A 16,666-nucleotide genomic window follows, 5' to 3' on the forward strand; every position below is an offset into this window, starting at 1 on the left:
GAGACTGTATAGCTCGGTGGAATATCGGACCTTGAGAGGGCAAGTCCGGACACAGTGGAAGGACCCAGGGCCTTGTCACTGCCAACCTCTGGATTTGTGCATACCAAATCCTCCTTGGCCAAGCCGGAGCTACTAGGATTACTGGTTTCCCCTCCAGCTGGATCCTGCGCACCAGAAGCGATATCAGCTGTACCGGAGGAAAGGCATAGATGTTTACATTGCTTGTGACAGCAATAAAAGTGATCAGATTTTTTTTTTTTTTTAAAACCGGTGTTACAATTTGGGGAGGTGTCCTTTCTTATAATTATTCCTGTTAACCATTGTCATCCGGTCAAATCCAGATAGAGGGAAAATCTTCCATTTGGGGAACCTGTTTAGATGATAATTGTTAATGGGGATTACCTTGAATAAGGCCTGGTTCACACCTATGCATTTTTATAGTGCATTTTCAGTTTTGCAGAAACACACTACAGTCCATTTAATATGGATTCCTATGGGTCACATTCACAACTGTGCATTTTAAGGAAAGGGCCAGAAATCTTTTTCTGGTTTTTGATTCCATAGACTTCAGGACATGAAGGAACACTTAAGGGACTCCTTACTTCATTATTGGGAAGAATTACCCCTTTACAGAAAGCTAAAAGGAACAGTGGTGTCATTGGTAACTTTTTTGAGAGGCAGAAATAGTCCATTGCTCAAAGAACCCCTAGTAAGCTCAGGAGAAAGCCTGTTATAGATGAATCACTGTGATCAGCTGGAGCAGAGTTACATTATTTACCATGTTTGTGCTTTTATTTCTATGTTGCATTTAAGGGTTGTCTCCTGGCTGCATGTCTGAGTGTCTGTTTAATTACTGGCATGCATCTAAAATGTTCTGTTCTGCTATCTATACAGGTCCGAGAGCGCTTTGTTGGAGACAGTGCATTCAATCAAATCACAGTGGAATCAGAAAGAATCCGCCTGTTTAAGGAGTTTGTTTTATCCATTGAGGTTTGACTGTTCTTTCAAATATACTCACACCTTTTGTTGCAGAAGATATAAAGTGCTGAATACATTTTTTTAATAAGAAAAAGAGTACTGTGAGAAGTGTTCTAACCCTTGGCATTCCGTTAGAAATTATATTTCATTAGTCTGACGTGACTACAATTAAGTACATATCATTGTCATTGCACTGTTAAAAAGGACTTAAACGGTGTATGCTATGGCCATAAAAGGCAAATGAATGGGACTTCAATAGATTGTATATTGCGCTGCCAGGCCGCAGGACGCCTAGGCGCAAGGAATATATAAGTGCCACATCCCACAGAATTAGGAATTTGGAAAGGAAAGAAAAATTGGACTTTATTGGCACTAGTAGTTAAAATTGTATATTTTATTAAAGAGTAATATAACATTTTTGACAGAAAGCCAAAGAAAAAAGAACAAACATATAAGCTTAAAAAAACAAGGCATACGGCCTCACATACATGTGCATATATGGTCACACATAGTGTAATATATGTAAATATTGAATGGCAATAGCGATAAAATACATCACATATTTGATATGCTCAAAAGATGGTTGCAGGAGGAAGTATTGAACCACCCCTGAAATCCGTCTATACAATGTTGATGAACAGACGTTGAGTGTATCCAGGTTGCCCTACATGTTTCGCTTATAAACATAAGCTTCCTCTGGAGCTAGTGGTACATGAAAAATCTGGGTAAAAAATCAGGTGATGAGTAGGTACAAGGTAGATAGAATAAACCTTAAAAGGTGTAGCAAACGACGAGGGGGTTTCTCTCTGAGACTGGAGTGTGCTGCCTATACGCGCCCAACTGTTTTCAGAGCTATATAATAGTATTTTTGAGGAAGCCCAAGAAATGTCTCCACATAACCAGGTACTATAATGCTGATAAAGGGCACAAAATTTAAAGCCTTGCAGAGGAGATCCTGAAGTCGGGATGCCAAAGGTGGCACAATGGCTCCAAAACTGGTAAAGCCAGGTATCTCACACGGCAGAGTCTCGCTCCAGTCCAAAGGAATGATACCCCCCCCGGATGGGGGATGCCGCCAACAATTGGGTACCCTTTGGCACTCACAAGCCATCCAGAGCAGCAAAGGTGTTTTCCTTTCCCTGCCTATTTTGACAGAATTGTCGCTAAAGAGTGGGGGCGAACAAAATGTCCCGTGGGGTCCCTATGTGCTTTACTAGGCGTTACCCCTATGAGGAGTCCCTTCTTAAGAAGTAGACTGTGCCACCGGTGGTGGACCCTCCGGTTTCCAGATTAAACCAGGCAACCATGATTACGGTTGAAGAGTCCCCAGCCTTTAAGGATCTGGCTGACTGGAAGGTGGAGGCTGTGACCCGCCATATGTACACTCTGGCTGGTTTGGTAATGAGGCCAGTATTTACCATTGCCCTAGTGTCTCAAACTCTGGCCAAGTGGGCTAAGCTCTTACGCCATGACCTGGAGGGGGAACAACTCCCCCCTGCCTTTGCCGAGCTGGCGGACCAGATGGTCCAGGGGCTGCAGTTTATCTGGGATGCCTCTTTGGATGCGGCTCCCCTGATGGCTTGTCTCTCTGTATCAGGCAGTGGTCCTTCGATGTGTCTTTTGGCTCAAGTGCTGGTCTGCGGATCAGACTTCAAAAAGGCCTTAACTGATCTTCCTTTTCAAGGAGATCGCCTGTTTGGAGCTACCCTGGATGACATCATTACTGTAAAGGTCTCAAGGGGGGGAGTACTTTTCTTCTGCAGGCTTCTAAGAAACCTCATCGTAGACATTCTTCTCAGCTCATAAGAAGTTTTTTCGTCCCTCAGGGTGGACTGACAAGGGCTCGAAGCCTTTCAGGGCCTCTTCAGGAGGATCCAAATGAACCTGGTCTGGCAAGCCAAGATCGGGCTTCTCCAGACCCATGAACAAGGCTCCTTCAGCATGAAGATGCGCCCTCACCGATATCGGAGGTGGGAGGACATCTTCGCTGGTTTCCGGACCTGTGGACTTCCCTTGTGCAAGACAAGTGGGTCCACTAAGTCATTCGGTCCGGCTACAAGATCGAGTTTCGCTCTTGTCCTCCGGCAAGGTTTTTTCCTTCCAACTTGTGCCTGTCCCCAGACTGCTTACAGGGCCTGTTTGTGGCAGTACAAGACCTGTTCCTTCAAGAGGGGATTGTCCCGGTTCCAACTTCAGAACATTTTCAGGGTTTTTACTCAAATCTCTTCACTGTCCCCAGGAAGGAAGGCAAAGTGCGGCCAATCCTGGACCTTAAGGCGCTAAACTGCTTTGTGCGGATACAGAAGTTCAGAATGGAGTAGATTAGAACGAAGGTGGTATCCCTGCGTCATAGGAATTTCCTCTCCTCTATCGATATCAAGGATGCCTACCTTCACATTCCAATATGTGCCAGTCACCAGCGTTTTTTCCTGTTTTCTGTGGGAGAGGAGCATTATCAGTTTGTGGCATTACCCTTTGGTCTCACCTCTGCTCCTCGGATCTTCACAAAAGTGTTAGCCCCAGTGCTAGCCTTGCTACGCCAACGGGGGATCGCAGTACTGAGCTACTTGGGCGATCTCCTTCTGCGAGCGGAGTCTCCCTCTGCTCTGGTGGACAACCTGGAGATAACAATCCGGACTCTGCGGGAGTTCGGCTGGATTCTGTACTTTCAGAAGTCTGCTCTGGTTCCATCCATGAAGCTGGACTATCTGGGCCTTACTCTGGACTCTGCCTTAGCCATACACACGGGCCGAATACCGGTCGACATATGCCCAGCTTCTGTCAGACATGCACGCTGGAAAACCAGCAGCCCACCAGCTCCTGATCAGCGCTCTCAGCCAATGGCTCTCAGTCCCCCTTTCAGTAAACAACAGCTCAGCAGAGAAGCAGGGGAGATTGCTGTACTAACGTTGGATTGTTAGTACAGTATCTCCAACCGGAGCTGACAGTTTTTTCCATTCAACTCGCTGGGTTGATCAGAAGAAAACTAATAGTGAGTACCAGGCTTTAGAACAATTTAGAGAGGTTCAAAACAAGTCTTCTATATACTGGTACAGAGGTATTAAATGTAATCCGTTATCTTGAGATAAAAGCAGACAATGCAAAAAGAGTTTTGAAAAAAAAATTTGCTTTATACATTATTTTAGCAACAGCGCTCAGAAAAAGAAAATTAAGATAATTCCTAAATGATCAAGCCAGGTTCTTCAGACCTCTGTTTGACCATGGCAATTTTAAATTGATAGTATTGTGCAATGCAGCAGTGGCTGATTGGCTTGCAGTGCTCGTTCTCCCTATGCAAATCACTGTACAGGAAAATTACTTGTTTAGGCTTTGGATTTTTATTATTTTAGCATGTGTATTTACTAGTAGAGCCTTTCTACTGGAGACATTTCTGTTTTTTTAGAATGAATATCAGCATCATCACTTAAAATGCAAGAAGCATTCAAAAAAATCCAAGAAACATCACCGTAAGCACTCTCACTCACAGTCACAGAGTCCTGTAGAACGGGTGAAAAAGAAGACTTTGGACCCATTTAATGCATGGGACAATCCTGGGACTGTGGAGAAGGTGAGAACCTAGTGTGGACCTAGTAATGGCAATCTATCACATAGCTAAATAACTGTTTTTGAACTGTTTTTGAAGCAGATTTATTGATATTACCCAGTACACAGCACGTGTTTGAGAATGGATGCCCTCTGAGAGAAAACAGGGACACAGGGGGTCATAAAATATAATTGTTATGTCTGATCTAGATGATTTTAATATCAATAAAATATAAGGTCTAATATGGTCTGCATAGGTATTTTGGTGTCCCTTTCTTTTTTTATTGTTTTATTTTTGCAGATTGTGACAGTTAGGTTGTTTATGTTGTCTATGCTATACCTGTAGGCTTCTGAAACTGATGAGGAAAACCATCAGCATCGACCACAGAAAAGAAAGAGGAGAAATAACTCGGGGTCAGGATCTGACATCTCATCATCACTTGATTCAGGTACATCCTGTTTGTGTGTCTTTGGTGAGAAGATAAGGATCAGTTCAAGGCATTATGTTCATGTTTCAAGTGTTCCTTTAACCACCTCCCACCCGCCGTATAGTAAAATGACGTCGGGCATGAGCTCCTTACGTTCTGGGACAATGTCGTATGGTGTTGCCGCTCTGATCTTGGTAAAGAGCCGATAACGATGTCCGCTTTGTCCAATCACAGCCAGTCACATGTAAACACGGAAGTGCTGTTTATCGGCTCTCCTCGCCTCACACTGACAGTGTGAGGTGGAGAGAGCCAATCAGCGCATCTCTTCGCAGGAGACACCTGTACAGGTAATCAGTGCCCTGATTATCAGTGCAGCCCCAGCAGTGCCCATCAGGGACAACAATCAGAGCTGCCTTTCAGTGCCACCCATCAGTGCCGGCTATCATTAACAGTAAGCACCGCCTATCAGTGCTCATCAGTGCCACCTATCAGTGCGGCATATTAGTGCTTCCTCATCAGTGCCACCTAATCAGTACCCTTTAGTGCCTCCTCATCAGTGCAGCCTATCAGTGCCGCCTCACCAGCGCACATGAGTGAAGGAGAAAAATAACATGTACAAAATGAACTGACAGAAACAAAGAAAATCCTTTTTGTTTTTTTAGGAAAAAAATAGAAACCCAGCATTGATTAAATACCACCAAAAGAAAGCTCTATTTGTGTGAAAAAAATGATAGAAATTTTATTTGGGTACAGTGTTGCATGACTGCGCAAATGTCATTCAAAGTGGGACAGCGCTAAAAGCTGAAAATTGGCCTGGGTGGGAAGGGGGTTAAAGTGCCCTGTAAAATGTGAATGCTACCTAACTCTACTACAGGACTATAATGTTTTTTCACTGATTCATTGCATATATCAAAGCCCCACTCCTGGCAAAATATGATCCCTATCCCACCCCCTTTAACCCATCCTACTTCACCGACTGGTCTCCTTTTCTGGATCCTGAAGGAGCCTCACCGCTGGACAGTCAATAGGAAGTGCCCGTGTCAATACCCAATGACAGTGCAAAAAAGACCCCACCAGAAATAAAACAGAAGAGGAAAGAGTTCAGGACTGAAGTGTCATGTGATTGTGACTTAAGGTAAATAAAAATGACATTTAGATAGATATTTTAATGCTGCCATCAGTTGGGGAAGGGGGGTATCTTTATCCCAAAAATAGGTTTTAATGGTATAGGAGACTGCAGGGCTTGATGAGAGAACGGGTTATTCTTGCAGGTAAAGAATTCATGTTTAAATTCCTTATGGGGAATTACCTTTATTCCTATACAATGGGCATAGAAAAGTATCACCCCCCCCCCCCCCCTTTAAAATAATGACATTGTGTTACTTTGCAGCCTGAAATGTAGACAGACAGTTTTTTTATCCAGCTCTATTTACTCATTGCATTTTATAATATCCAAGTAAAAGATATAACACCAACATGTCAGAAAAAAATAAAGTTGAAAAAAGAATCACCCTCTCCTAAAAATGAATTGTAAACTCAATCAGGTGTAGCTAATCACCTTCTCAATGGCACACAAAACCATTTGACTTTCAACTGTGATCAGCTCTGGTCATTTTGATCAGCTCAGCATGAAAAGAGCTTTCCTGGAGGATTTTAGTCCCTGTACTGCAACTGAAGCAAACAATCAACTTTGGATGTCAAGGCATTTTCAAAAGATCTCCGGGATAAAGTTGTGGACAGGCACAAGTCAGTAGATGGATATAAAACATTTTAAAGGCTTTATCAACGCCTAGAAGCACAGTGAAGTCTGTTATTAAGAAGTGGAAGGTATTTGGTACAACACAGACCCTCCCTGGATGAAAGGGAGGGGATGAAAGAGCCAGAAGGAAACTGGTCAGAGAGGCTACCAAGAGGCCTTTAGCAACGCTAAAGGAGTGGTCATTGTGTGCATGTGACAACAATATCACAAATTCTCCACAAATGGGGCTTGTGTGGGAGGGTTGCAAGAAAAAGCCATTCCACAAGAAAGGACACATGTAACCACCTTGAAGATTCTGAGATCACATGGAAAAGGTGTTATGGTCAGATGAGACTAAAATTGAATTATTTGGCCTTATCCCCAACTGATATGTCTGGCGTAAATCCAATACAACTCACCCTCCAAATAACACCATTCCTACAGTAAAGCATGGAGGTGGTAGTATCCTGTTATGGGGGTATTTCTCTGCAGCAGGGAACAGAGCACTTCCCAGGATAGAATGAAAAATGGATGGGGCAAAATACTATCAAATTCTTGAGGAAAATCTGCTGCCCTCTACCAGAAAGTTGTCAATGGGAAGAAGATGTCCAACATGACCATGACCCAAAGCACACAACAAAAATGACCACACAGTGGTTGAAGGATAAAAAGGTCAATGTTCTTGCATGGCCAAGTCAGAGCCCAGACTTAAACCCCTTTGAAAATGTGTGGAATGACTTGAAGACTGCAGTCCACAAACGGTCACCATCAAATTTAACTGAACTTGAGCAGTTCTGCAAAGAAGAGTAGGCAAATATTGCAAAGTCTAGATGTGCAAAGTTAGTAGAGACAAATTCCAACAGACTAAAGGCTGTAAAACAAAAGGTGGTTTACCAAAATACTGACACAAGGGGGTGATCCTTTTTCCAACTCAGTAATTCTGATTTTGAATTTTTTTCTGACATGTTGGTGTTACATCTTTCACTTGGATGTTATAAGCTATAAATACAGCTGGATAAAACAAAAACTGTGCCTGTCTTCATTTTAGGCTGCAAAGCAACAAAATGTGATTATTTTAAGGTGGGGGGGTGATTATTTTCTATACCCACTGTATATATAAGAACCAAAGATAAACATGCAAAAATAGGACTTCACAGATACAATTGTCAATACAAATACTGTCATCAAATCCATCATGTATATTCCAATATGATTAAAATGTGCTTTTTTTTCCTCAATAAAACCTATAGGGCGTGTAAAGGGCCAGGGACACCTGCCTTTACACGCACATGAAATTTAATGGCATCCCAGTCTTAGTCTGTAGGGTTTCATATTGAGTTGGCCCACCCTTTGTAGCTATAACAGCTTCAGCTCTTCTGGGAAGGCTGTCCACAAGGCTTAGGAGTGTGTCTATGGGGACGTTTGAGCATTCTTCCAGAAGCCCATTTGTGAGGTCAGGCACTGATGTAGGAAGAGAAGGACTGGCTCACAGTCTATGCTCCAATTCATCCCAAAGGTGTTCTATCGGGTTGAGGTCAGGTTGTGCAGGCCAGTCAACGTCTTCCACCCCAAACTCGCTCATCCATGTCTTTATGGACCTTGCTTTGTGGACTGGCCCAAATCATTTGGTGGAGGGGGAATTATAGTGTAGGGTTGTTTTTCAGGGCTTGGGCTTGGCCCCTTTGTTCCAATAAAGGAAACTATTAAGGCGTCAGCATACTAAGACATTTTGGACAATTTCATGCTCCCATCTTTGTGGGAACAGTTTGGGGATGGCCCCTTCCTGTTCCAACATGACTGCGCACCAATAGGCTTCTCTGAGCATTCTGTCTGAAGCAAATAGTAAGATTGTTTCAACTGTTGGGAGGCATGTGGGAATTGGCAGCCGAAAGCATGGGACATCTAAAAGTATCTGAACAAGTAAGAGGCCGGAACATTATAAGCAGCAGAAAGAGAAGTGAGGGGCCGCAGGGAGTGATTTGCGACTACTTGGGAAACCAGTTTAATTATATGCTTGGCCCAAACTTGTGGATCTGGTAATGTATAGAAATTAGCTAAATTTGGATTGCACCACAACAGAGTTTTCGGGGATATAGTATTACTATACCCCCTTTCCAAAGTTTCCAGGCCTTGAGAGTAGTAACCATAGGTGGGTTAAGAGGTAAGGGGCCTTGGGACCTTGGAAAAGAAGATGTTGGAGTGCCTCCAAAGAGTTCAGCACCATCACCTTCAAAATCGTGGAGGTATTGGACAGGTCAGGGCACGCCACCACCTAGCCGTTACCAACTGCGTGACTTAGAAATATTTGTGACAGTCCAGGAGGGCAAAACCCCCCCTGGAGGTGGGTCTCATCAAAGTGGCCAATTTGTATCTTGGAGGATGGGATCCCCACATTTGGGAGAAAAAGGATTTCAGAATCCAGTGAGGGAAGTATTTAAAAAGATAAGTAAATTTCGGAAGTATTTTTATCTTTAATACATTTATGCGCCCTAACAGGGATAAGGGTAAGTTCTCCCATGCTTTCAGCTGAGCCTTAATAGACTTATACACAGGGAAAAGATTAAGACGTACATACAGAACAGCACAATGGGATATGATCACACCCAAGTATCTGAATTATTCAACCCACTGCAATTGTAATGTTGGCAAGGCAGAGTTTTGGGCTTTGGGGTCAATTGGGAATAGCAGAGGTTTGAACCAGTTAGCCTTTAACTCTGTGATACAGAACACTTCCAGAGTCTGGAGGGCTCCATTCAATGAGGGACCTGCATCATTTAGGAACAACAACAAATTACCTCCAGCCAGGCAATCCTTATCCCCCCGGATGCGTGGAGAAACTCATAATGCCTTAGCCACGGGCTCCATAGCGATTGCAAAGGGGGCCAGAGAGAGAGGGCAGCCCTGCTGGTTGCCCCCTATACAGAGTAAATAGTGATAAACTGCCCCCAATCTAATCACAACTATAGGGTTCTGATATATTGTTTGCAGCCAAGGTATAAAAATCAGGGGGAACCCCATTAGTCTTAGAACTTCCCATATTTAGGGCCATTCAACGGTGTCAAACGCTTTCTCTATATCCAGAGATGACCACTCTGGAACCCATATTAGAATGTTGAGCTTGAATATTTGTAAATAACCTACGTAGGTTGATGTACGTGAGCCATGAACCCCATTTGATCTGCATCAAACACCGAGTGCAAAAGAACCTTCAATCTAGGGAGCTTAGTGAGAATCTTGAGGTCACAATTTGATAAGGCAATTGGCCTATAAGAGGCACAAGCAATAGTATCTTTGGAGGGTTTATAAAAAAGGACTACATGAGTCTCACTCATGGCAGAGGACAGCTTGTCGGCAGCTAGGCAGTAGGTAAATAGTGACGCCAGACATGGGGCAAGGAGTTCCGTTTGTTTTATAAAATTCTATGGGTAAACCATCCTGTCCAGGTGCCTTCCCAGTAGAAAAGGACCGCAGGACCATGAGGACCTCATCCGCAGAGATTGGGCGTACTAAAATGGATATTTCTCTTTATTTCATTAACGGACACAGCTCCTAATCTTAACTATTGGGTTATACTGCCCCCTACAGGAGTAGGACACTAGGCCGAAAAAAGTCTGGCTACGCTTATGGGCAGTTCCAGGGGGTATACTCCCTCTCTCTGCTATAGGTACTAGGTTTTTTTCTGCCTAGTCAGGAGTAAGCACCTAGTTCCTTGCTGGGATGTCTGGTCCTGGCAATTTTTTTCTTTTCAGATAGATTTTTTTTTCCTGTGAGATCTACAATCAATTGCTGGACTGGGCAAAGGGCTGGATAATCTAGATCCAGTGGTCACCCCAGTCTTGCCAACGAGTGCACGCAGACCTCAGCTCTGCGCTAGGTTCGGCCGCGATATAGCCTCGCCGGAGAGGGGCTGGCCTGCGAGTTAAACGACTCGCGTTGTCGCATACAACAGGGTTTTTGCAGCGTTCCTCCTGGCCGACAGCCCCCCATTTTGATGAAGAGGAGGTTCTGTCTGGAGCTGTGCCCACCTGGTTCCTAGTATGGTAAGTAGCTGTCCCCCCCTCTCCCCATGGAGGGTTTAGGGGTGGACATGGGCCACTCCTTTGTAGAGCTGCACGATTAATCGTATGAAAATCGCGATCTCGATTCACCCCCCCTGACGATCTAACCCTGAGATATGCTCGATTCTTTGCATAGCAGGGAGAACAGCTGTGGAAGAAAAAAAAAAAAAAAAAAGCCTCCCAGCAAACCAAAGTCTCCCAGTAACTATAAACAAAAATGATTACATTTGTATCTTTTTCTTCCCTCTGCCAGGGAGAAAGGAAGTTTAACCTCTTAAAGACTGGATCTTTTTCTGACATTTGTTGCTTGCAAGTTAAAATCAGTTTTTTTTTGCTAGAAAAGTACTTAGAACCCCCAAACATTTTATATATTTTTTTTAGCAGAGACCCTACAGAAAAAAATGGCGATTGTTGTAATATTTTATGTCACACTGTATTTGCGCAGCAGTCTTTCAAACGCAATTAATAGACTTTAATGAATAAAAAAAAAAAAAAACGTAACAGTAAAGTTATCCCAATTTTTTTTTGTTACACAGAGAATCGTGAGAGAATCGTGATCTTTATTCCAAGCTAAAAAATCGTGATTCTCATTTTGGCCAGAATCGTGCAGCTCTACTCCTTTGGACAGTCGGACCCCAGGGTTCCCCTCCTTTCTGTTAGGCACCCCCATTGTGGTCCCTGTGGGCCATCTCTCTCCCCACCCCCCCTTCACTTGCGCTGGGGCTGTGGGGTGGCCTGGTCCACCTCCTGGATTGGGGGGGGGCTTTGCCGGCGATTGGCTGTAGGGGGGGGGGTGTTCCTGCTGGTGGCTCCTGCCAGGGGCCCCCCTTCCTGCCTGTCTCGTTTTCTGAGGCCTAGGGATCCCTCCTGGGTCCCTGGGAGTCTTGTGGTGCCGCCATTTTGCTGTAGCCTGTGTGCTCAATGCATGGCAGCCACATTTGTGTAGTCCGGCAGCCATTTTGCAGTGATTTTGCCATTGAAAATAGCGGCAGCCATGATAGTGGAGCCCTATGGGTGGTGATTTTGGCAGTGGGAGCCCCTCCTCATCTCCTGGTGCTGACTCTTGGATCTTTTCACTTCTTGATCACCGAATGTTGAGTGCAGATTATCCTGGTGGCTGCAGGTGCCTGTTTCTGCTGGGTGGCGAGTCTGGTGGGGTCCTCTCCCTCTCTGCTGAGGATCGATTAGGTGCTCTGTTACTGGCGATTGAGTGGTGCTGCCAGAGCAGTGGGGGTGTCCCTTAGCAGTGTTTCTACACCTTTTTTGTGGGGTCCCCCTATTGACTCATGGAGTCTATGGAGCACATTACCCCACCTGATCCCCCCTCAGAGGCTGCGGGGCCCTCTGTGTCCCAGCCATAGATTGACGCACTCACGGCGGTCCTGGAGTCCTTTGTGTGCCAGGTGGAGGTGGTTTTTGGGCGATGAGCTAGCAAAAAGCGCCTACCCCCCCTGCCTCATCTGTCTCCTCAGATCCTGAATCTGATTTGGCATCCACAAACGTGGGTTACTCTGCTGCGTCTGCGACCACACATCCTGAGTTCTCAGATAGTGAGGATGATTCCTCCACTCCTGTAGCTGTGCACGAAAAGGCGCTGGTGAAGTCACTGATTGTATCTGTGCGCGAGGCCTTAAAGATGGAGGACGTAGCTGAAGCTGCGATGGAGGCGTCGGTTCCCTTTGGCACTCACAAGCCATCCAGAGCAGCAAAGGGGTTTCCTTTCCCCGCCTATTGACAGAATTGTTGCTAAAGAGTGGAAACGATCAAAGCGCCCCCTTGTGGTCCCTAAGCGATTTTCTATGTGGTACCCCTATGAGGTGTCCCTTCTTAAAAAGTGGACTGTTCCACCGGTGGTGGACCCTCCGGTCTCAGATTGAACAAGGCAACAATGATTCCGGTTGAAGAGTCCCCGGCTTTTAAGGATCTGGCTGACAGGAGGGTGGAGGCTGTGGCCCGCAATATGTACATTGTGGCTGGTTCGGCAATGAGGCCGTTATGTACCATTGCACTGGTGTCGCAAATGCTGACCGAGTGGGCTAAACTTTTACGTTGTGACCTGGAGGGGGAGCAGCTCCCCCTTCCTTTGCTGAGCTGGCAGACCAATTGGTCCAGGGGCTGCAGTTAATCTGTAATGTCTCTTTGGACGCGGCTCCCCTAGTCGCTAAGCTCTCTGTTTCAGCAGTGGTCCTTCTGCGTATTTTTTGGCTCAAAATGCTGGTCTAAAAAAAGCCTTGAGTGATATTCCTTTTCAAGGAGATCGCCTGTTTGGTGCTACCCTGGATGACATCATTAACGGTCTCACGGGGGGGGGGGGGGGGGAGTAGGCTAGTAAGTCATAGACATGGGCCTTCCTTCTTGGCTCATAAGACGTTTTTTCGTCCTTCTGGGGCGACTGACAAGGGATCAAAGCCTTTCAGGGCCTCCTCTGGTGGATCCAAGTGAACTTGGTCTGGCAAGTCGAGCACGGGCTTCTACAGACCCGCCGACAAGACTCCTTCTGCATGAAGGTGCGCCCTCACCTGTATCGGGGTGGGGGGACATCTTCGCTGGTTTCGGACCCGTGGACAAAGTCAAACGGTCTGGCTACCAGATCGAGTTTCGCTCTTACCCCCGGCAAGGTTCTTTCCTTCCAACTTGCACCTTTCCCCAGACCGCTTACAGGGTCTGTTTGGGGTGGAGCAAGACCTGTTACTTCAAGGGGTGATTATCCCGGTTCTGACATTGGAACATTTTCAAGTTTTTATTCAAACCTGTTTTCTGTTCCCAGGAAGGAAGGCAAGGTGCGTCCAATCCTGCACCTCAAGACACTGAACTGCTTTGTGTGGGTGTAGAAGTTCAGAATAGAGTCCATTCGCACGGTGGTGGCATCCCTGCACCAGGGGGATTTTCTTGCCCCTATCGACATCAAGGATGCTTACCTTCACATTCCAATATGTGCCGGTCACCAGCGCTTCCTCTGGTTTGCCGTGGGAGAGGAGCATTACCCTTTGGTCTCGCCTCTGCTCCGCAGCTCTTCACAAAAGTGTTAGCCCCTGTGCGAGCATTGTTACGCCAACGGGGGATCATGGTAATAGGCTACTTGGACGACCTCCTTCTGCAAGCGGAGTCTCCTACTGCTCTGGTAGAAAACCCGGAGATCACACCATACAAACTGAGGGAGTTCGGCTGGATTTTTGGATTTTCAGAAGTCTGCTCTGGTTCTGTCCACAAAGCTGGACTATCTGGGTCTGACTCTAGACTCGGCCTCAGCAAGAGTGCTCCTTCCTCTGGACAAACTGCAGGCTGCAATTCGTCTCCTGCTGTCCAGCAGATGAACATCACTGCGGACTTGCATGAGGATGCCGAGCCTGATGGTGTCTATCTTCGAGGCGGTTCCGTTTGCACAGTTCCATACGAGGTCCCTGCAAGGGAGATTCTGGGCAAATGGGACAAGAATCCGCAGTCTCTGGACAATTGGATCCAGCTGAGCCGGGGAACAAAAGATTCCCTGATATGGTGGCTTCGTTCTCCAGCGATTCGGCTGGGCCAATCCTTCCTCCCCTTGTATTGGACAGTGGTCACCACGGATGCCAACTTATACAGCTGGGGAGGCATCCACAGCAAAACTTTTGCTAATGGTGTCTGGACACTGGAAGAGTCCAGACTACCGATCTATGTCTTGGAATGCCCAGCGATCAGACTGTGCCTGGAACATTGGACGGATCTTCTTCAGGGATGTCCATTGTGCATTCAATTGGACAATGCAAAGGCCATGGTTTATGTCAATCGCCAGGGGGGCACAAGAAGTGTCCCGGCGGCTCTGAAGGTAGCCGGCAAGGTGGGTAGAACAGTTTGTTCCAGTCCTCCCCGCCATACACATTCCCAGGGTGGAATACTGGTAGGCAGACTATCTCAGTCGACCGGTATTGGACCAGCGTCCAGTGACCGTTGGCGTCTCGGCAAAAACAGAAAGGTTTGTCTGTGCAAAAACAGAAAGGTTTGTTTGTGGTTTGGTCACGGGATCCTCTGGCGGACGCCACAGACGTGCTGGTGGCCCCGTGGGGTCAGTATCACGTTACGCCTTCCCTCCTCTTAAGCTTCTGCCAATACTTCTACCCAGGATCGAGGCAGAAGGGATTCCGATCATCTTAGTGGCCCCGGACTGGCCTCGCCGGGCTTGGTACGCCGATCTGGTGCAGCTGGTCACCAACGTTTCTTTGGAAGCTTCCTCCGAGGGAGGATCTGATGTCCCAAGGACCAATCTTCCATCCTACTTTACAGTCGCTGGCTTTGACGGCTTGGCTGTTGAATGCCAGGTGCTGATGGACAGAGGTTTATCTGAGTCGGTGATTCGAACGCTGTTAAAAGCTAGGAAATCTACTTCTAGAAAGATCTACCATCGTACGTGGAAGACGTACATTGCGTGGTGTGAGTCTCTTGGGGTTCATCCTTGCTCTTTGTCGTGGCTCGTATCTTGACCTTCCTTCAACGGGGGGGGGGTTGAACAGAAACTGGCGGGGTTGAACAGAAACTGGCCTTGATCACTATCAAGTGATCTTCTTTCAACGGCCCCTGGCATCACACTCCCTGGTGTGTACCTTTCTTCAGGGAGTTAGGCACTTGGCCCCTCCGGTGCGGACTCCGTTGCTGCCTTGGGACCTCAAATTGGTGCTCTCAGTCCTCTAGAACCCTCCTTTTGAGAATATTTGGGAGATTCCCCTGCTTACGCTGTCCCAGAAGGTGGCCTTATTGGTGGCTATCTCCTCTGCGTGCAGGATGTCTGAATTGGTGGTGTTATCCTGTCGTTCAGCTTACTTAGTGGTTCACAGAGATAAGGTGGTTCTTTGCCCCTGTCCGTGGTTCCTTCCAAAGGTTGTCTCTGATTTTTATTTGAATGAAGACATTGTGTTGCCTTCCCTGTGTCTCAGGCTATAACATCAATAGGAAATTGCCTTGCATGCCTTGGATGTGGTCCGGGCAATTAGGGTGTACCTGGAAGCTACGGAGTCTTTTAGAAAGTCAGACTCACAATTTGTGCTTACGGATGGGCTTTGGAAAGGGTTGCCGCTTCCTCCTCTGCGACCATTTCCAGATGGCTCAGACAGACGGTGATTCAGGCCTATTCCATCAAGGGTCAGGTTCCTCATTTTTCTGTCAAGGCGCACTCTACTAGGGCGCTTAGTGCCTCCTGGGCCTTCCGTAATCAAGCTTCAGTGATGCAGGTTTGCAAGGCGGCCACCTTGTCGTCAGTCCACACTTTTATAAAGTATAAAAGTGGATGTGTTGGCATCTGCGGATGCTTCCTTTGGCCACAAGGTTTTGCAGGTTGCTGTTTAGAGGACCTGGTCCTCTTTGAGGGTTTATTGTTCTTGTCAGCTGGGCTCCAGTTGTTTTGGCTGAGCTCCTGTTTACCTGGTTGGCTATAATTTATTTAGCCCTGGGAATTTCTTTTTCGCTGTTTGTTCCCACCCCTCATGTTTAACACTACTTTGGGATGTCCCAATGGTTAAGAAAAATCAGGAGCTGTGTCCGTCAATGAACGAAAGAGAAAATGTGATTTTTGACTTACCGTAAATTCTAATTCTCTGATGTTCATTGATGGACACAGCAACCACCCCTTGGTGGAGTTGTAATTCTTCTGACACTGCTTGTAACAAAACAGAGTACCTATAGCAAAGAGAGCGCATACCCTCTGGGACTGCACATAGGTGTAGCCAGACTTTTTTTCTGCCTAGTGTCCTACTCCTGTAGGGGGCCGTATAACCCACTGATTAAGAAGATCAGGAGCTGTGTCCGTCAATGAACATCAGAGAAATGGATTTTACGGTAATTCAAAAATCCCATTTTCCTCATCTGATAACCAGCCAAGAGCGACAGAATCCACTAGTGAGTACCTGCCTGACAGTTAAAAAGTTGGTGGTAATGAAGAAGTATAAAGATGG

General features: G+C 46.2%; 1 protein-coding gene across 7 annotated transcripts in view; it reads left to right on the forward strand.

Moving 5' to 3' along the window:
• PRPF40B (pre-mRNA processing factor 40 homolog B) overlaps positions 1-16,666 on the forward strand; it is a 206,580-nt gene that overhangs the window by 176,815 nt on the left and 13,099 nt on the right. For all 7 annotated transcript variants that reach the window (XM_082244918.1, XM_082244921.1, XM_082244919.1 and 4 more), the window contains 3 exons: positions 895-990; positions 4,382-4,546; positions 4,868-4,970. In XM_082244918.1, coding sequence (XP_082101044.1) covers positions 895-990; positions 4,382-4,546; positions 4,868-4,970 — 364 coding nt within the window. The remainder of the gene's footprint in view (positions 1-894; positions 991-4,381; positions 4,547-4,867; positions 4,971-16,666) is intronic.

This window comes from Pelophylax lessonae, assembly GCF_965119305.1.
Source record: "Pelophylax lessonae genome assembly, chromosome: 2".
NCBI lineage: Eukaryota > Metazoa > Chordata > Amphibia > Anura > Ranidae > Pelophylax > Pelophylax lessonae.